The 20,431-nt window shown below is 49.7% G+C and overlaps 6 protein-coding genes across 6 annotated transcripts; 3 read left to right on the plus strand and 3 right to left on the minus strand.

Annotated features, from left to right (window-relative positions):
- Positions 1-406: 406 nt before the first annotated feature.
- On the minus strand, positions 407-7,577 carry FPRO_00712 (putative adenylate cyclase; the record flags this gene model as incomplete). Its single annotated transcript, XM_031223381.1, has 4 exons — positions 407-652; positions 703-6,054; positions 6,246-6,963; positions 7,099-7,577. 4 exons carry the CDS (start codon positions 7,575-7,577, stop codon positions 407-409), a joined length of 6,795 nt encoding a protein of 2,264 aa, XP_031075759.1.
- Positions 7,578-11,339: 3,762 nt separating this feature from the next.
- Positions 11,340-13,268, plus strand: FPRO_00711 (putative alpha-glucosidase (maltase); the record flags this gene model as incomplete). Its single annotated transcript, XM_031223392.1, has 5 exons — positions 11,340-11,540; positions 11,598-11,865; positions 11,918-12,320; positions 12,374-12,712; positions 12,764-13,268. The coding sequence occupies 5 exons, from the start codon at positions 11,340-11,342 to the stop codon at positions 13,266-13,268; spliced, it is 1,716 nt and encodes a 571-aa protein (XP_031075760.1).
- Positions 13,269-13,539: 271 nt separating this feature from the next.
- FPRO_00710 (putative 20S proteasome subunit beta3) lies at positions 13,540-14,373 on the minus strand (the record flags this gene model as incomplete). The annotated part of the gene is made up of 4 exons (XM_031223403.1): positions 13,540-13,683; positions 13,773-14,224; positions 14,286-14,304; positions 14,371-14,373. The coding sequence occupies 4 exons, from the start codon at positions 14,371-14,373 to the stop codon at positions 13,540-13,542; spliced, it is 618 nt and encodes a 205-aa protein (XP_031075761.1).
- A 1,076-nt stretch (positions 14,374-15,449) lies between these two features.
- Positions 15,450-17,038, plus strand: FPRO_00709 (uncharacterized protein; the record flags this gene model as incomplete). The annotated part of the gene is made up of 2 exons (XM_031223414.1): positions 15,450-15,586; positions 15,652-17,038. 2 exons carry the CDS (start codon positions 15,450-15,452, stop codon positions 17,036-17,038), a joined length of 1,524 nt encoding a protein of 507 aa, XP_031075762.1.
- A 370-nt stretch (positions 17,039-17,408) lies between these two features.
- Positions 17,409-18,090, minus strand: FPRO_00708 (putative 60S ribosomal protein L36; the record flags this gene model as incomplete). The annotated part of the gene is made up of 4 exons (XM_031223425.1): positions 17,409-17,489; positions 17,549-17,630; positions 17,806-17,906; positions 18,037-18,090. 4 exons carry the CDS (start codon positions 18,088-18,090, stop codon positions 17,409-17,411), a joined length of 318 nt encoding a protein of 105 aa, XP_031075763.1.
- A 1,289-nt stretch (positions 18,091-19,379) lies between these two features.
- Positions 19,380-19,952, plus strand: FPRO_00707 (uncharacterized protein; the record flags this gene model as incomplete). The annotated part of the gene is made up of 2 exons (XM_031223436.1): positions 19,380-19,756; positions 19,814-19,952. The coding sequence occupies 2 exons, from the start codon at positions 19,380-19,382 to the stop codon at positions 19,950-19,952; spliced, it is 516 nt and encodes a 171-aa protein (XP_031075764.1).
- Between the last annotated feature and the right edge of the window lie 479 nt (positions 19,953-20,431).

A 20,431-nucleotide genomic window follows, 5' to 3' on the forward strand; every position in this document is an offset into this window, starting at 1 on the left:
AACCCATCATCCCAATTTACACTGGGCGCAACAAAGTATAGTATGTGAGCCTCCTGGCAGACAAAGCAGCCAAGTATCAATATTTCCTTGCTTTCTCCATAGCCCAACGCCACGTCCTGCCTTGCCCTGCCCTGCCATCTTCGAACCCAATATCTTTTCCAACCCCAGCCCGACCCTACCCTACCCAACCGCAAACACATGAGCACCTCGCACCGAAGCGTCTGGAATATAGAGAGCAAACCCAGCACCTACTCAAAAAGACAAAGTTTCCCATCCAAAAGTAAATCGTGCAAGCAAAAAACGTTCTGTTTACCCTCCCCTTGTCGTGTTCCTCGTGTCGCGTGGGTGATTATAGCATATATAAGTGCTCGGGTAACGTTCAAATAAACCAATCGTCTGAACCCAATCACAACTCTTGCTCTGTGTCGCTCCCTTCCTCTGTGTCAGGATCGTCGTCGTCGTCGTCATCTTCATCTTCGCTACTGGAGGGGCTTGGCAGCACACCATATTTCCTTCTGTATCGTTCAAGTTCCTTTCTCTGCGCCATGAACATATCCAAGATTGCAGCCATTGGGCCCTGGAGATCTTCTAGTTCCTTAATAGGGCCACCACCAGTAGCAAGGTGGCGCATCGCCAGTGTCGATATACAGGTCTAACGTTGTCAGTAAGGTTCCACTCATGTGTAGGTCAGCTCAAACTAACCTCTATCCTGCTCACTTGGTGCTCCAAGAAGTTCAACAAGAAGCGATCTGTGACCTCTCCTCCACGCTGCTTGATGCGCTCGAGCAGTTCTGTCTCTGGTGGTTGTAGCCCTGGGGCCTCGTTGCCTTCCAGCGAGCTGCAAAGCATCTCAAGTCGCAAACTGATTCTCCAAAGAGTCCAAATTGCATCTGGGTCGATACTGAGCTCTGCTCCGGGTGCCAAGACAGCTGGCTTATCGCCACCGCCTCCCCCTTCTTCCTTCCTCTCATGCTGCAGGTGGAATTCGATACGTCCAGCCAATGCATGAGGGTAGAGCGAGTACACAACCTCAGGGTTTTCCAGACCCTTCAGCTTCTTCTCGCCCATCTCCTTAACCTCAAAGCCTTGAGAGGTGAGAGATCTCAAATCCTTTCGAATGGCACTAGCATATGTCTCGTCGTCAAAGGTATCCTCGGAGCCAGAAGCGTTCCCGCGATCTGTATCTTGATAATTCTCCAGGCACCGCTGTATCTCCGAGATGAAGTCGGTCGAGACCGTGATCTGTCCACCGTCTGCGACCGCGGAGATTCGAGCCGCCTTGTTCACCATGGGTCCGAAATAATCCATACGTCGCGTAACTGGATCCGTCTCACTCACACAGTCTCCAAAGTGAATACCCATTCGCACCGACAGTCCTTTGAAGATCAGACTGTTGTCCTTGTCATAAACAGGCTGGCAAGACACTGAGTTCAAGACTTCTGATGGCCAGTTCACATCGAGGAGCTGCATCTGAACGGCAAACGTCCATAACAGTGCGGACGTGGCTGTTGGGAAGGAGACCATGAAAGCGTCACCTTCAGTCTTGACTTCGTAGCCACCGATTCGTCTCAGCTGACGACGCATGACCTCGTTGTGGAGTTTGATAGCTGATCTCATGGCACTGGGGTACATCTCCCAGAGTGTTGTCGAGTTCTTGATATCGGTGAAAACAATCGACACGTTACCCGTAGGCGCTGGGATCTCTGCCTCGAGTCGGTTTAGGGATGAATCGAGAACGTCGCCCTTGGTCCTTCGGCCCCTCCTGGTATTGAGAACCTGGGCGTCATCAGGGATGCCAGATGGATAAAGCGACATACTAGCACCGCGATGGAGTCTGGATCGCTCAACCCGTCGCTTTAGGTCAGCAACACTAATCATCATGACCATAATTTTGCCCGAGGCGCCGTATGCGATAGCCAGGTCACGAAGCTTCTGGGCCGCTCGCATGAGATCTTGTCTCTCGGCTCTCGCAATATCTGTCACCAGACCAGGTGACAAGTACTCCCAGAGTTCGCCAGTCGCAATCAAGATAATGTCATCCTGCTCTCGGATAGTCATGTTGCTGACATAGGGTGCTGCTTGTACGGCCGGCATCAAGTCGACGTATCCGAAGGCGCGTGAAACCTGGAGTAGATCATTCAGTCTGCCGTTGCGAGACACCCATCCACCAGCTTCGCGAATGCGCGATCTCTCGCTGGGCTCGGCAGGATCATGCTTGCGGGTCAGCATCTTATGAGTACCATCTGTCTGGATCACCATCGCCTGTGCATCACCGACGTTTGCAACATATAGTTCCGTACTTTGGAGATAAACCACAGTTGCCACACCCCCTGAGTTGAGGTCTTCCTTGGTAAGTATTACAGGCTGGCCAGAGCCCCTATGCGTCTTCAATGGCCGCTCCTCGGATTGCTGGATAGCAATAGTGACCAGATCCTTGTTGAGCTGGAGGAACGAGCGTCGTAGTGCATCTACCGGTGTTTCGTTCGATCGTGTTTTCAACTGCTTCAGTTCGCCAGCGAAAATGTGTCCGAAGTTTTCATGCAAGTATTTAGCGATCTTAGATCCACCACTAGACAAAGCTTGTCCATCAAATAAGCCTAAGAGCATCTCTGTTTCTGATGAGTTGAATCTTGGTACCACGAGATCAACCGTTGACAAGTGCTCGTGCTTGCCAAGAGTATCGGCCATACCATAAGGCAGGTGGCCAGCGAGTGATCCAGATGTACGGACACGTCTGTCCTCACTCTGATCAGGAATGCTGGGCTGAGTGAGAGTGACATCCATCAGGCCCAGGATACGCAAGTTAAGCAGACGGCTGAAGTCTGTATACTCCTCACGATTGACGGCGCCAGGCCCAAGAGGGGCTGTGTTCGTCTGCTTGATCTCCAAGCGCTTGTTGCCAGACAGATTCAGGTATCTGAGGTTCGGATTGAGATTCCAATTCCAATCATAGGGCACGTTGGAGATATTGTATTTCAGGTAGTTGCTGCCACAATCGAGAACAGCAAGGTTCTTGGCCCTTGAGATATCGGCTGGCAAGTTGGTAAACCTGTTGCCGTTGATATAAAGTGCCTGTAGTAAACTGGACTCCTCTAGATCGTCGGCAGGCAATGTCGTGAGAGCGTTTCCGGATAAATAAAGCTCAACTAGTTGAGGCCAGTTCTTGATCGATCTCTGTGGCATGTCACTGATTTCGTCGTTGTAAGACAAGTTGAGCACTCGGAGCTCCGCAAGCAATGTGATCTGATCAAAAACATCGTCATCCAGACGGTTGTCGGCCAAGTGAAGATTACGAAGGGATCCAGCAAATGTGTTGTTAAGCCTTGATGACATCCCGGAATCTTTTCTGGTGTTGACAGTTTGCGTTGGGGCCGACGGAGTTGCTGATCTAGACACAACTGAGGTCTTGCGGCCACCCTTCCCATAGACAGACACGACAGAGCTCTTGCGGTCGCCAGCGTTAAGGGGAGAGGGTCCGACACTGAGAAGCGTGCTCGAATTTTGACTGGGTCTTCGATCGTCTGACAACTCTTCAGAGCTTGCTGTGGCCGACAGAGTTCCGAGTGGCGCAGCTCGTCCATTGACAGGAGGGGGCGCCGGTTGTGATTCCTCTCCTGGTATCCGTGGTGCCCTGGAAGCAGGTTTGGGGAAGTGCTCCAGAACATTTGAAGAAGCGTTGAAAGTCTCCAGTCGATTTGCCCACCATAACTCCATGGGCAGCTTGGAGATATTGTTTCCTCGGACATTGAGCACTCTCAGTTCAGTCAAGCAACCAATTTGAGCCGGTAGCTCTCCAACGGAATTGTTCGCAATACTGAAATGCTCGAGTCTACTCAAGGTACCTATTTCTTGGGGCAACGAAACGAAGTAATTTTTATCCAGGATCAGGTGCTCGAGGTTAACCATGTTGACGAATGATGAGTCGATACTGGCTAGCTGAGCGTTCGACAGGTTCAATATCTTAAGTGTAGGAACAGGAGCAACAATCTCGAATTTGTTGAGGGGGTTCGAGTTCAGTTTGAGTTGGCGAAGGGACTCAAACTGTCCAACAAAGGCAGAGACGCAGTTATGATCGGCGGAAAGAATCTCAAGCTTCGGGAGCTCCGAAATGATGTCGATGCTCGAGATACCATTGTACTTGATGTCGAGTTCGCGTAAGCTGACAAGTTGTCCGAATGACGCTGGTACAGCGTGTGTCAGTCTATTGTTAGTTATCAACAGTTTCTCTAAGTTCTTCAGGCCGCCAATCTCGTGAGGAATCGTTGCAATGGCATTGAAACTCAGATCCAGGTCGACCAAACTTGGGAGATTGCACAAGAAAGTCGGGAACTTGTCCAGGAAGTTAGAAGAGATATTAAGAGAACGAAGTGACTGGTATGCTCCAAAGTAAGAAGGCAAATGTTTAAGCCGGTTGTTAGCCAAATTCATCTTCAGCATCCCTGTAAGAGAGTTGAGCTCGGCGTGCTCCAACTGCTCCAGCCGGTTGTTTGCAACATCCAGAAAGGTCAATCTGTTTGCTCGACTCAGGCTGGGCGGTAGTTTCCTAGCTTCGTTGTTGTTAAACTTGATGTCTCGAAGATGTTTACAGGACTGTATAAAGTCTCGTGGGACGTCGAGCGAGAGGTTACGCGAGAGGTTAAGGGAGATGATCTCCATGGCCTTTGAGTATAAGGATATAGGTATAGTGACGAGGTTGCGACCAGAGAGGTCCACGTAATTGAGCTTCTGAGCCCGAGCCAGGCCCATGTCGGTTGTTTTGGCGTGGAAGTCGCTCTCCCTCGCAGACAAGAACATGAACCTGCAGAGGTAGCTGTTGTCTTCGCGGCCGAGATCTTCGATTCTATCCTTTTCCTCATAACCGACTTGCTGCAGGAGTCGCTTCTGCATGAGTAAGGGTCGCTCAGGGGGTGTCAAAACCCTGATAAGATCATGCTTCTTCATGATAATATGATAGTTCTCCAAACCGTCAACCACATAAGTTTTCTTAATAACCTGTGAGATGACATCCGTGACATTCGAGTCCAGAGGCATCGAATGTGTAGAGAATGTACCATCTGAGCGAAAGATTCGAATACAGTATGGCGATGCTTTCTCTTCTGGGCGAGGGGGGCTACCAATCTCATCTGGCTCAGGGCCATGGTATGAGTTATCTTCGGTATTGCGTCGCACTGCCCAGCTGTCAGGAGCATCCCAACGGCCTTTAGGTGCTGTGGAGATGATGGAATCGTGGCGCTCAGGCTCGACATTGTTAACGAAGCTAGTATCCATAGGTGTAAGTGGAGGAGGTTTCGTTAGGATGCCCTCCATATCGTTCAGGTTGGTATCGAGATGATATATGTTGTTAGGATCGTTACGATCTGTCGGACCAATTGCATCGTCAACATAGTCTTGAGGCCGATGGGTTCGTCCCTTCTTGGCGAAAGGGAACTTATTATTGAAAGTTGCGCCACGTTGACCTGGAATTGGTCGCATATCAGGGACATCGCTCGTCTCCCCAGGGCCAAAGGTCCCCGAGAACGGTAATGTAGTCGTCGATACATCGCTTGGGCGGTGCAAGTCAGGCTTCGAGGTCTTCGGTTGGAGAGATCTTGTTGATTGAGGTAAGTCGCGAAGTTTAGCAATGTCGTCTTTATCTTTGTGATGCCTTCTAAGCCGTCCAAAGATTCCGCGTTTGCCATGATGATGACCGGGTGAAGTTTGTCCATCAACTTGGGAGGATTTCGTGCTCCAAGTCATTCCTGCACTTCTAGTACTTGGTGTCGGGCTTTGGCCTCTAGATTTGGTTGAGTACATGGCGCCACTGCCCCCACGATCGCGCGACATTTGCGTGCCAATCGCTGTATCGTCCCTACTCATTGTCGGCCGCAGTGTTCGAGGATCATCATTACTCTTATGGTGTCGGTGGTGCCCGGGTAAGTGAACTATAGAATGACCCGACCTCGAGGATGACGATGTCTTTGGGGGGATTTGTGAGGAACCATCACCTACATATCGCTCTCGATCGGGTCCGGTCATGATGTCTCGGACGGGAGCTTCGCCATATCGCGCGATGTCCTATAAGATGGGTGTCAGTGAGCCAGCACGCTAGTGAGAATGCTACTTGAGTGAGATGGCAGCTGGATTGAATTGGGCACTAAAAACAAAACCAAGGGATAATTTCGGAGAGGAATGTGTCGATCGTTGACCAGACCGGGGGGTTCACCGGGGGTTCAGGACGATGAGACAGAGGCGGGTGCGGTACGTACACTGTTGTCCTGGTATAGAAAAGGCACCACCTCTGGTGCAGGAACTGGAGTTCTCGGTCTCGAAGATGATGGTGATGCATCGCGAGTGTGATCCGTGGCATTGGAATAGTTACGATCTCTATGTGTGGGGCGGCTGTGACTATAAGAGCGTCCACGCTGGTCCTTGCCCGCGAGCGAAGTGGGTAGGCTGCCATCCGAGCTATCGCGCCCAGGGAACTCCTCGCCAAAGAAGCCCTGAAGTTTGCGAAAACCACCTCTGGTTATACTGGTTTTACTGCCCTGGCTGCTCGCTGTGAGGATACTGGCGGCGGATGGGCGTCTGCCATCGAAATACGAAGCCTCGGGGGCATCGTGTTGCGAGGGATGAGAAGGATACTGGTGCTGATGTGGTTGACGGTTACTGATCTGATGACCCGGAGATAGCTGGGAGGCGAGGGAGAGGTTGTCGCTCGAATCGTTGAAGAAACTGGTCGGCATGTTGGAAGAGGTCGAAGGGGAACCAGGTTGGTTCATCCACGGTGCTATTTGAGGGCTCGCGCCGCCGGTGGGCGGAATCTGGTGGATCTGAGGGACTCGGGAGGTTTCGAGAACGGCGAGCTCACGTCGATAGTTGGTGAGGTCGCTCATGCGACGGTCTTTGGGATGAGCATTGGCGCCGGCGCGAGGGGCGAAGTTTGTAGCAGTAGGTGAGATCTGAGGCTCATCCTTGAAGGAGGACCTGTGAGATGCGGGAAAGCGTTTAGCTGGATGGCGGGAGGCGAGATGAACGGCGACAGGGCGGGAGATGGCAGCAGGGGATCGGGAGACGGGAAACGGCATATTATCGGAACCATAATCACAACTATAAACTCACCACGGGTTGCTCAATGAAGCATTGCCATCAGCGTTTGGGCGAGCAGAAGGAGTAAGGGTTGGTTGCTGCTGGCGAGGCGTCGAGGAGAATGTCGAGTTATTAGAGGTGGTAGCAGCAACAACAGTAGGGGAAGCTGTCGCAACGGGAGCAGCGGCGGAGGACGATGGAGTTGGTGTTAGAGCATCAACGTTAGGTGCCGGATTGGGAGTAGGCGAGTGAGTGGGAATGGGAGTGGAGATAGTAGAAGCGGAAGCGGGAGCGGGAGTAGTGGAGGCAGTCGAGGGTGAGAGCGATTGGGATTGAGATGGTGACGAGGACCTCACTGTGACCGCAGAGTATGTACTACTCTCGGCGCTTGCGACGGTGCTCGGACTGTCATCATTGCTGATGCTTCTTCTGCTGTTGCTGCTACCTCTGATTTTGCTTCTGCTAGAGCTCGTGATCGAGCCGATGCGGTTGAAGGACTCATTCCTGGTCATTGTCGCCGGGGCGTGGATGGCGTTGATGGCAGGGCCCTAGGCCATAGGGAATAATATGGGTAGGGCAGGGTCCGGATGAGGACAGGACAGACGACAGGCACGGAGCAGCTAAGCATAAGCAGGCACGGTGGATAAACTTGTTAGCGAGAGAACAGACTCTTAAGACCCCGTCAATTCAGTGCAGTTGGGTTCAGTTTCGTTCACAGGTGCCCAGTCAGTAGAATGGGTTGAGAGACGGGTTCGGGTTCGGGTTTGCAAATCGTGACTGTGAGCGGCGGGGGTGAACGGACGTCCAAAGCTACTAAGGTGGGTGAGATTGGTAGATCCTCTATAGAGCTAGAGACATACGCGGAAAGGTGAGGTATGTCGTTATATTTTAGAGATTGAGATGAGATGAGGCATCCTAGGAAAGTAATAGACAAGGCAAGGCAAGGTAATAATGCAAGGTTAAGGTACGGAGTAGACCGAATATGTGGTAGGTAAGTTCACGTCATGTCTGGAAACAATAGGTAGGCGTATGAGGCTGAGTTGGAGCTCCCTGGTCCTGGCGACGTCCGGGCCAGAGGGTGAGAAGACAAGAGAGGGACGCTTAAGGGTGAGGGCAATCAGGTCCAAGCAAAGTCACAAAGAGTGTGCTCGCTAAGTGATTGAATGAGTAGGTAGGTTGTAGATGAGACTACCTTAGTAGGTATTAGGCAGTATAGTGTAGGTAACTACCTACTATGTGTAGGTAGATGAATGAATGGGTCTGTCTACTTCTATGTTATTAGTGTCTATATGTGTAGTCTAAGGGCAGGCAAAGAGATCTTGGGGACATTCAGTATCCATAGCATGCAACTCAGTCCATGGTCGCCAAAGATCCATGGGAACCTGGACACTAACTTTCCGCAATGCTGGCCGCTTTGGTCGTTGGCGCTTCGTCCACCCGGGGCAGAGTCGGGTGAAAATCGACCGGGGGTCTGTCCACTGCGTCTGGGCGGGATGAAAGACGAGAGAGGCTGGTTCTTTACCGCGTTATCCATGGTTTGAGTTAGTAGGCAGGCTACGTAGGTACTAAAAGTGGCGCCGTCAGTGCCAGGCGCAGCGTCCACTAAACCACTCACTGTCCCTGTCCCCTGGAGGGGACCTCAAAGTGTGATGAGCAAGGTCAGGGCAAGGTACTGAAGGTTCACTGTTACGCCCGATTCTAAGATTCAGGTGTACCTGAGTCCCCTGTTTGTGGTGAAGCAAACTCCACCTCACAATCGACAATACTGTTGTTGCTCGTACGAGATCTAAATAAACAATATTTTTCCCAGATCGATTCTCTTTTATCGGGAAGATGATTTATCGTCCAAGTGAATCTGCCTTCCCGTTGCATATTTCCAGGCGAATGGCAGATGCTGTGTCTCCGGTTTGTCCATGACCCGTTCAGTAGGTATAGTAGGTAGCAAATGCAAATGCAAAGCGCCTATTGTTTAATTCCATGTGCGTACGCCCTAGACTTTGGGACTGCTAGAGCAAATCAACACTGAGAGCTCCATAGCTGTACGGATACGGAAATACTTAATCTCAGGTACCCTCAGGTAGCGTCATCCAATCTCATATGTATGCACGGAAATGGCATCGCACGTACCACGCGCTCGCCGCTCGCTACACTTTGAATCTGATAATTAATTCGTTAATCACTCGAACTTGCTTTGGCTCCGGCTGTCTTGTAAGTCGTAGTAAATCCCAGTTTGCTGAATACATGCTGCTGCACAGCAATCAAATACAATCTTAGCCAGAGACTTCGCAGAGAAACAAGCCCTGCACATCGTGGATCTTCTCATCTCGCAAAATAATCCACAATTAAACAATGCCCAAATCATAGCCTTTGTGTGCGCAGAGAGTGAATCTCAATATCCCGGCTGCAATAGCTACATACCAAATGACATACTAACCATGTACAGAACAGACGAGACCCATGCTCCGGTCCCATTCAGGGTCTTGAAGACGCTGCTTGCTTTTTCCCATCTCTTTTCGATGGTTCCTTTGTTGGTACATACATAGACCTCCTCTGCAATGAGCAGAGCGTTGGACCGGGGTTTGCGATAGTGTCTTGTCGGTTTTCGTATTCTGCAAATCAGCTGTTGTGTCTTTATTGGGATCGGTATTTGCCCTTGTAGACAGATTTCACGTGCCACAATCCTATGGTCGGTCCTTTATGAGTCGATTGTAACGTTGAGTTCTGTGTAACAGAGACTGTCATTATCCTGAGTGTTGGGTTGGCTGCTGTGACTCGAAAACTTACTATGTGTACCTGCTTACACTGTATAACCATATCTTGGGCTTGGGAATTAGAATGCAGTGAGCAATTTACCATTGCTCGAATCGACCCCTGGCGACTAAAGTGAAGTAGTCTACGGTAGGAAATAAGTTGGAATGCTCCATGGCTCAAACAAATTCTATCATCCCTGTGTGGATGATTGGTCTGATGAGACAAGTCCAGTTTAATTATAGCAACGCCGTGAAACGAGAAGACTCGCGTACTCTGATCTGTAACGTTGATAGGTCTTGTCCATGTTATAGCGCATCCATTCATCCTGCAGCAGTGCAATCATTCGGCACGTATTGTCGGTTCTTTGATCACCATGCTCACTCGTCCGCAACAGTACAGGGAACTATTATTGTCCTGCCGGTTACCAGTGGTAGACGGACCTTGTTTTTGCATCCGATGCATCCAATGGTTGCAATTGAAAACAGCTAAGACGGGTTACACGGATGCTGATGTTACTGTGGTCCAGGGATGGCCCTTTTCAGCCTCTGCATGCTTTATCGTTAACACAACGCTTTGAGTTTGGACGACATGTCGCTTTTTGGTTTCCTACATCATGGCAGATTAGTGTGACTACCTACTAGGTATGAATATTTGGGTAAGTTACCTACTAGACAAGTAGTGTAGTCTACCAACCTACTAAGGTACGAAAGCTGGTCGGCGACAATGAAATTGAATATTATGTTAGGTAGGGAACATTTTCCCTTTCTTTGACCTGCCCACTACCTACCTATCTAGCTGTGAATTGGGTAGACTTTCCGTCCTATCTTCCACATCCAGGTATTCTGCTCCTCTCTGAACAATACCTAGCTTGCATGATCTATCATAATCTACACTTGGGCTTCATCTGCCACCCCTTCTCAACTCACAGTAAACCATCTCCCACATGAGGCTCCACATCACGTCGGACAAGCAAACAGATAAGAACACATCATAACTTTCTCAAAAACATGATGTTGCAGATCTCGTACCATGTTGGCTGTAAATATCTCACTCACCAGCGAACAATTTACCCTGGAGAGAGGGGCAGATCAGTCACCACTATCGATCCGCAGAATCTCTCCGGGAATTACTCCGTGAAGGCTATTAAATAGAATAACAACTACCGAAGTCGTTCTACTCGTCAATACGCTGTAAAAATTGTCTCACGACAGAGCTTAACGAGACGCTGTGTGACAGCACATAACACCCTGCAGTTCGACGCCAGCTTCATTCAAGCCTCTTTACTGGATTGGCGCTGTTGCAGATCATCTTTGTGCCATATACGACCTGTCGATACACCCGTGAAAGTGCACGGTACTGCCGAAGAAAAGTGGCTTGAATTGGTTCATCGTGAGTTGGTGTTTGATCACGAGCGGCCGTCCCACGTGCTGAGAGCCCATGTGGAAGTGTATATAACTAACAGGCTGCAGACTATATCACCGTAGCGCCCTCCAGAGCCAGCATCAACCTAGCTCTCTGTAATCATGGGTAGCACGGATCAAAGTTTGCGAGCCTGGTGGAAAGAGAGCTCGGTGTATCAAGTGTACCCTGCTTCTTACCAAGATTCCACTGGCTCTGGTGTTGGAGACCTGAAGGGCATCATCTCTCGAGTTGATTACCTCAAAGACTTGGGGGTCGATATCGTATGGCTTTCACCAATCTTCAAGAGCCCCCAGGTTGATATGGTGTGTTACCCCTTCCCAAAAAGCAGCAATATTGCACCGTATATTAACAAACCTTAGGGGTATGATATCAGCGACTATTACACAATTGACCCTCCATATGGTGATGTCTCAGATGTTGATGTCCTCAAGGACAAGCTCCATGAACGAGGCATGAAGCTCGTTCTCGATCTGGTCATGAATCATACCAGTGATCAGCATGAGTGGTTCAGGGAGTCTCGAAAGTCCAAGGACAACCCTTATCGTGATTGGTATATCTGGAAGCCTGCAAAGTACGACTCCAAAGGAAACAGACACCCTCCCAATAACTGGGACGCTCATTTCCAAGGTGAGCACGCAGAAGCTTTTCATTATGAGTGTCCCGGCTAACGAATGTATAGGAAGTGCCTGGGAGTACGACGAAACCACAGATGAATACTATCTTTGCCTCTTCTGCAAACAACAGCCAGACCTTAATTGGGAAAACCCAGCAGTCAGAAAACAAGTTCACGATGTCATGCGCTTCTGGCTCGACAGAGGCGCCGATGGTTTCCGCATGGATGTCATCAACTTTGTCAGTAAGGACCAGGCATTCCCCGACTCCGATAAGACTGTACTTCGTGGTCATGAATTCTACGCTTGTGGTCCCCGATGCCACGAGTTTCTCAAAGAGATTGGTGCTATTCTGCAAGAGTACGATGCTTTCAGCGTGGGTGAGATGCCCTGTGTGCACGATGAGCGTGAGTTGATCAAGGCTGTCCGTGGTGACCGCGGAGAGTTGAGCATGATTTTCCACTTTGAGTTGTAAGTCAAGGTTTCCAACACCAGACGTATAAAAATTGCTGATCAACTCGCAGGATGGATCTCGATCATGGTGTTGGCGGCAAGTTCACACCTAGATCTTGGGACCTTTCTGAGCTCAAAACCACCACTCTCAAGTGGCAGAAGTTCATGTACGACAATGAAGGCTGGAACGCCCTTTACTTGGAGAACCATGACCAGCCAAGGGCTGTCAGTCGCTTTGTTCACGATGACACCGAGCATCGGGTGGATAGTGCGAAGCTTATCGCCATCTTCTTAGGTTTCCAGTCGGGCACGCCCTTCATTTACCAAGGACAGGAGATCGGAATGACCAATGTCCCTAAGGATTGGGGTTTGGAAGAATACAAGGACCTTGACTGCCTTCGGCATTGGGAGTAAGTCAGAGAATCCAGCTGCTAAACACATTTCACTGACATCCCCCTCAGTCTTCACAGAAACGATGATGAGGCGGCTCGAAACACCTACAAGGTTGAGTATCAGAAGAAATCTCGTGACAATGCCCGAACTCCCATGCAATGGGATGCAAGCCCCAACGCTGGCTTTACTACTGCTGATGCTAAGCCTTGGATGAGAGTCAACGATAACTACAAGGAAATCAACGCTGCATCCCAGACTTCAGACCCCAACTCTGTGTATAGCTGCTATCGCAAAGTTCTGCAGAGACGAAAGGAGTTCCTGGACATATTTGTGTATGGAAACTTCCAACTCGTTGACGAGTCCAACTCGAAAGTCTTTGCATACTCACGAACGGCCGACAATGGAGAGACTGCTCTCATCGTATGTAACTTCACAACCGATACAGTTGCGTGGTCTTTACCTGGCAAGACTCGAGAGGTGCTGGTCAGCTCTACTGGAAGAACAATTGATGAGTTAAACAGTGGTGAGACCAAACTGGCACCTTGCGAAGCCTTCGCGGTCCTGCTCAAGTAGGATAAGCTGAATATGGAGTCTCGCAATCGATTCGATCCCCATAGGAGTGGACAATGTCGATATCGGCCAATTGATAGAGCTAAATCAAATCATGAATTCATTCACTCTTGGAGTATCAAAGCCTGTGACACGAAGAGGGTTGAAAGCAAGACGAAGACATGCATTCTCATTACCCAGCGGTTGATATTGGCCGAGTATGTATTCATACAAGATACATAAACCACTCCTCGTCCCGCTCTATTCGTGTAGATTTGTCCATTACACCGCCGCTCTAGTCCTGTCGTCCCTTTAGTAATCGCTTGGTGACCTTGTCCTTCTCGATGATGTAAACGTGAGCACCCCAGCCTGAAAGGGCATCACGGTCAACAGCGTTGAGCAACGACTGAGAGATGGTCTCAAAGAGGGCATCGGGTTCCTGTAAGTAATAATATCAGCATTTCGCTCTTGAGCGGAGCAGCAGCCGAACTCGGACGATGTATAGCTGCTTTGTCATTATTTGCATACCAGATCAGGCTCCCAGAGACCCTCGCACATGCCAAAAAGCTGCTCCGAAGCGGTGCCAGAGACAATGAAGTCCTTAGCAAAGTCGATACAGCCAATACTATCGAATCCACAGATAAAAGGCTTGCCAGTCTTAGGATCAAGACCAGCAACAACAGGAGACACAAAGTAAGGTCCAAAACGGCGCTCGTAGAGAGATGAGGAAACGAGGTTGGCAAAGGTTCGAGGGGCGATGGAGCGCTCCTCACGCAGGCGATACATGTTGACCTTGTAGCGGAAGAGGTCGCTCACGGTGTTGACATCGGTAGCCAGGCCAGTGAGACCTAAGAAGACGTCGCCGTACTGGAAGATCTTGGGAAAATTATTGGACACAGTAAGAGCCTGGAGACCGAGGCGAAGATCGCATGCGATAGCGACGCAGTCCTTTCCGACCATGGCGACACAGGCGCCGCCGTCTGGAAGAGGGATGTTAGTTATGGATGAAGGCTGGTATAATGGCAGGCGACCGAGACGAACTTATCGAGAAAGGAGAGGACTATTGATTGGGTTGCATGATTAGCTTAGTGTAAAAAAGAGATTGGCTCGCCGGAGGTCAACTTACCATGATGACTTCTTGAAGGTAGAAAGGTAGATGCGAGGTCGGGGAATCGACGTCAACCAGCGGCCGTCTTATCGAGAGGAACTCGGGGACAAGGAAGGCGGTGATTCGTTATGCGAAGCCGTAAACTTTGCAGTCGCTAATTCGTATCGTATCTTCGCGTCGTGGGGTTGTAGAAGAGAAGCTGGCGTGGAGTGGATGGAGTGCGAGTTGGACAGTTGAAGCTCCCGTCACTGGGTTGGAGCTACAGAAGGTGCAGTGCAATGAGGTTGCTGCTAAGGTCCGTGGTACGTACAGGCGGGCTGCAAGGCAAACACGGTCTGGCGTGGCCGGGCAGGCAGATCCACGTCTGTTAGAGCAGCCTAAGTACAACCTAGCTGTGGCGGCTGAGGCTCAGTTACCCGAATTACGTAAGCGAGCATATAGTCGAGTTCGAAATCGCAGGTGGAGAAGAGAGGAATGATTAGAACGAAACAGCTACTTCAGACTCTAGCAGCCAATTCACAGAAGTTTTCATGTATTTCAAATGGCCATATAGGGGTGCCGTAAAGGTTTGAGCACTCGAAACTCCCGAGAAATTTCTAGGTGAACTACACAACATTTCTTTAAAGGCAAACAATGGTTTAGAACAATGCGCATACCTTGGTTTAGTATCAAACAGCAGATTTTGCCTAAGCTTGGGTAATTGTTTATTTAATGCTCTTATTTAGAGAGCCTTTGAAATTTCCGTTTTCACCTAACCCAGGTGCTTGAGGTTGGGAGGTTCATTTAGAAGCTTCTAGTAGCTTAGAGAGTAATTCGAGGTGGTCCCAACCCGTGGCTGGCTGGCTGCCTGCTGGAGCTGTCTCTTGGTAGGTACTGAGGTAGCTGAGATCACCCTACGTAGTACTACCTCCGTACGTAACCCCGCTGTTGACCACTCGACTCACACACACTGGCTGCTTACATCACTGCCAACCGAGCTCAACATCCATCCCCAGTGACCATCCTGTCCTTTATTAATGAATTCATGTTAGTCTAATAAGGGTGCAGCTTCAACCCTACACCTCATCTTCTTATTACCTACCTACACCTTCTGAAGAATGGCGACCAACGTCGTGGTGATAGCCACCGACCTACGGCGAGCTACTATCAAAGTCAACCCTGGAACGTACCTTATTGATGTGTTGGAGGAAGCTTGCAGAAGACTCAACCTGTCCAGTGATAAATATCTTGTCAAGTAGGTACCACATGCTCGAGCTAGGCTCTTCCGCTGAGCAAGTAGCTAACGAGATTAACGTATAGACACCGACAAAAAACAGTAGATTTATCTGTCCCCTTCCGAACTTCTGGTCTGTCGCCAGGCGCAAAACTTGAACTTGTCCAAAAGTCGAAAACACCTTCTGCTATCCAAGTCGCCCTCCAAGTCCCTCCACCCGAGGGTCGCGAAATACCCGGTGGCCGTTTGATTCAAAAGTTCCCCAGCGATCTCACCATATGGAAGGTTCTCCGCCAGTTCGAGAGCGGAGAGGCCAGCAATGGAAGGAACATCAATATTACCGGCCGCGGAATCGCGCAAATGAGTGGTGATATAGGGAGCGGTAGCGGACAGCTTTACTACGAAACACCGGTTCTCAACATTATGGGACGAGAGCTTGCAACCTTTGCCGATTTCCAGAAGACACTATCGCAACTAGGATACAACTCAGGGAGTGTCCTGATTCGTTTGGACTACCGAAAGACAGACAAAACACTTTACGATGCAATGACAGAAATTGGCCAGTTCTTCAAAGACACCGAAGATGAAGACCTGAAAGCAGAAGCTCCAGCTACAAAGGTCGAGGTTGCAGCAGAACAAGGGGCACAGAAACTAGAAGAGCAAGCCCAAAGGGAGACACAGGACTCGCAGATGACGGATAATCAAGTAGAACAGACACATGAACCAGGCCCCATTCAACAAGAAACAGAGCCCAAGGCTACTGATGAGGATAACATGGACATCGACTCTTCTCGGCCCGGAGATCCTCTGACACCTATCAACGTTTTCCTTGCTCCTTCAGGATCAACGCCTGCTGCGGCCTTAGCTCCCGCTAACGACGCTGACTTTGCACCTACAATCGCTCATGCGCAACTCCATCAAGCTCGGCTTCAGGGGGATTCGAGGAACAAGCGTCTACTATCAGATCGTGAATTGGAAGAGAAGGCTGCTGCAGAGGCCGCAAGGATCAACGCAATCAAATCTATTCTCGTCAAAGTTCGATTTCCGGACAACACAAGTAGCGACTGGGAAGTAAGTCCCTCTCACAGTGGCCAGTTCCTCTACGATGCTGTTCGGCATGTTATGGCCCATAACAACCAACCTTTTCATCTTGTTCTTCCTGGGACCAAGATTGTGATCAAAGACGATCCCAGCCCCAGCAACGGATTGATCAAGGCGTATAAACTATCTGGGCGCACTTTGATCAACCTGGTCTGGGACGATGCTGTACCATCAGCCGTACGGAAGGAGCCATTTCTCAAGGCCAACATTGCTCAAAAGGGCCAGCAGGTCAAGGTGCCCGAGCTCATCGCCTCGAATGATCAAGAAGAGGAAGTACCTGTTGCTCGGCCAGCACAAACAGAGAAGGGCGAGGGCCCAGGAGAGAAGACTGGCAAGAAGATACCCAAGTGGCTCAAGCTGGGCAAGAAATAGACAATAGTGGCAGTTTAGAAACGTTGCGGAGTTTGCATTAACCATCATTGGTGGCGTTGGTTTAAGGTAGCTTTTTCATAGCGCAAAACAGCGAAATCCAGAGGTCATGAAAACATATTGCATGCAACGGATGTAAATTCGAAAATGAAGGGGAGGCGTCACTCATCACGAAAGACAGATTGGAACATGGCTTGATCATTACGCCATAAACCTCTTGAAAGTGTTGGTATTCCGGTGACCCGCAGCTAAATCCCTGCCACGGAGCGTCCAAGCCGTTAATTTTTTTTAATCGATCAAATCGTGACCACGCCAATCCATGCGAACCCCGTTCGGTGCCAGATTCCCAAAAATCAGATCAAACCGAGTTGATTTAGTGACCAGTACGGCGGGCCTCAGCGATGACGCGCTGGAGCTCGTCAACCTTGGCCTTGGCACGACCGAAGGTACCGAGCTACGCTGCGAGTTAGTACTTATATCGTGGGGTGATTGCGGTGTCTGGGTTCGACATACTCTCTTCTTGGCGAGCTTACGGGCACGCTTGTCCTTGGAGTTGCGGAGCAACTCAATGACTCGGCGCTCGTAGGGGGCAAGGCTGTGAGGAATGGTGGTTAGCAAAAAGTTCGAGCACATATTTGAAAACTCCTCCAATGGATAGGGTACATGCTGGCGACTAGGCCTTGAACTCGCGGCGCAAATGCCACGCCCAGCATCCCCCATCCATTGCCTTCCAATCCAAGCTCTGATCCCAAAGATAATATCTGACTTACCCAGCAACCTCCTTGACGACCTCACGGACGAAAGCGGTGCGCTTGCTCAGGTGACCCTTGGTTCGGGAAACACGGGGCTTGACGACACGGGGAGTGGTTTTCTGTAATATCGGCGACAAATGTCAGCGTCCATCGTCTGCTAGTTCGGTGGTTGTCGAGCCCTCATCCGTCGCGAAGGCGAAGACAAAGCAGAGATCCTCCACGAGGTGAGACTGCGACAGAAAGACGTACGTGACCCTTGTTGAGGCCGACGGCCAGGCCAGATCGAGCGGTTTCAGCGGCCATTGTTGCTGGATGGGTTAGTTGGATCGTGAGGTGACGAGAATATTTCCAACAGGATCAGAAAAGACGAGGGGATCTTTAGCTTAGCTTAGTCCAAAATTTGCAAATCTGTGGGTCACGTGCCGAAGGGTAACCGGAGTTTGCATTTTGTGCGTACCCCACATCAACCTGGAAATGGCATTTGATGGCGGGTGGATCTATCTGATGTGTGAGACGACGGCTCATCAGAGCTTAGAAGAGGACTACCTATCCGTAGACTAGACTAACACGGATATATAAAAATGAAGAACAGCACTTGGCATCATGAACCGTCAACTGTGAGTTTCAAACATGACTTGACTCTTACGAGAAACAATGATGCTGATCATGCTCAAATCAAACGGATATGGCATCATGTCTTGAAGGCTAGGGTTAACATTATAGAAAGTCTTTGCCTTTTCATACTCAATCCCATATGGCCCAGGATCAGCATGAATATCTATCCACTCGGCCTTATCCAGCAACAGGCCATGTTCATAGAGGTGCTGTATGATCTTGGATGCCTCCAATCCACAAAGGAGGTCAAATAAGGTACGACGATACTTTGTGCATTGCGATCGACAACCGAGTCTCCAAGGGATCATCCTCCAATCTTCCTTGTGTTAAAGGGAAACACAGAAAATGTAACCAGCCTGCCAGCAGAACTCGGAAATTCATCGCTTCTCAGTCCAACGCTTTTGCACGAAGAGATCACGTTTCTATTCTTGTGCTACCCAACAGCAACAGCTTTGTTGGCCATCTGTACTGTAGCTAAGAATAACTTGACGCCGCTCAGACGCTTGCTTGTGTTATATGGATATTCCATAATAATAAACATCCGAGGCTCCGACCCAGCAAACATGAAACACGATCGACATCCAATCAATTGCACTGCCTGGTTGTTGGATCCTCGCCTCCCATCCCTTCAACTCTATGTCTCCTTGCGGACGTAGAAGGATCTGCGGGTGGAATTGGATTGCATTGCACGACAGCGCTGGAATCTAGAGCAGGCCCGATTTAATGGGTTACTAGGCCGCGTGTTCGGTGAAGCAAGGAGAAAACCACTCGGAGCGGTTGATGCTCTGACGTCGTGTTCTCCATATGGCTTTTGATGGACTTATAAACTACCTACTTCGCTAGTCATGTCTCGAGTTGAAAATCTGCTGTCTGACAACATCAAACTTCACGAATTAACATACCTTTGCTAATTAGTAGGTATACAACCTCTCACTTCATACCAAACACACATACTACATTCCTCAAATACTCTCACGATGAAATTCGGACTTTTGTTTCTTTCTGCTTTGCCCGCAACTTGGGCCGCACATCTTTACGCAGTTCCCCAGAGTCTTTCTCTTCTCGAGACCAGTGCTGAAGATAATGGCTGCACACTACCCGATACCTACCGCATCCGGAACTTCAAGGCAGAGTCTAAAGACAGCGGCAAGACGCTCAGTGGCTTTGACTTTGTATTCTTCGACCAGGACACCAAATTGACGACCTCTTGCCACAAGAACGCTTCTTCAAAGGCCATTACGGGGTTGGGGGGCAGAGATCGTTTTGCGTGTGACAACGACGCGGTGGAGTTCATCTGGACTGATGATACCAAGAAGCTATGGATGATGGAGAAGGTCTGCCAACAACAGGATGGGTAAGTCTTGACTCCTCGATCTTGAAGAGAAAACATGCATTGACAGCGGCCCAATAGATCTGTACCATATGAGGCCAGTGGTAGCATCATTCTCAACGTCAAGTGTGCCAGGACTGGCGGCTGCTCCAGCAACTCGACAGACCAGAAGTCGGCATTTACTAGCCTTCAACCCGTGAGGGAGGCTCCCCCTTCTTGAGAATTCGGTCCGTGATAAGTAAGATCTCGTGATCTTGAGCCGTGCAGAATCTAGTCTGCCTGATAGTCAGGCGGGCTACCTTGTCACTTGGACAAGACTAGAGTGGACGTATGAGGATGGCAGTGAGGCGAGAGAAGACAGCGATAGTGTCCCATTAGTACCACGAATGGATAGAGATTCAGCACAAAGCTTCAAGATGAGCAGCGCACTCTGTTCGTGATTTCTCCAAGATCATTTATTCAGGAACAAAAGCCGACTTCTGCCTCCAGCGTGAAAGAATGTAAAGTGGGTCTACAATCCGGGGTAGTGTACTCTCAATGACCACTCAGAGTGTCTCATTTGGCTCTAAATAGAGGGAACAAATGACGCTCCCTTCCTATTGGTCGTTTGTTGGCCTAGGTAGGTACCGCCAATTCTAGCACATGTGCCGTATGACCTCAACAGTTTGAAGTATTATTCACGAGACCTGTCAACCCTGA

The sequence above is a fragment of the Fusarium proliferatum genome, assembly GCF_900067095.1.
Source record: "Fusarium proliferatum ET1 genome assembly, contig: FPRO_scaffold001, whole genome shotgun sequence".
Lineage (NCBI taxonomy): Eukaryota > Fungi > Ascomycota > Sordariomycetes > Hypocreales > Nectriaceae > Fusarium > Fusarium proliferatum.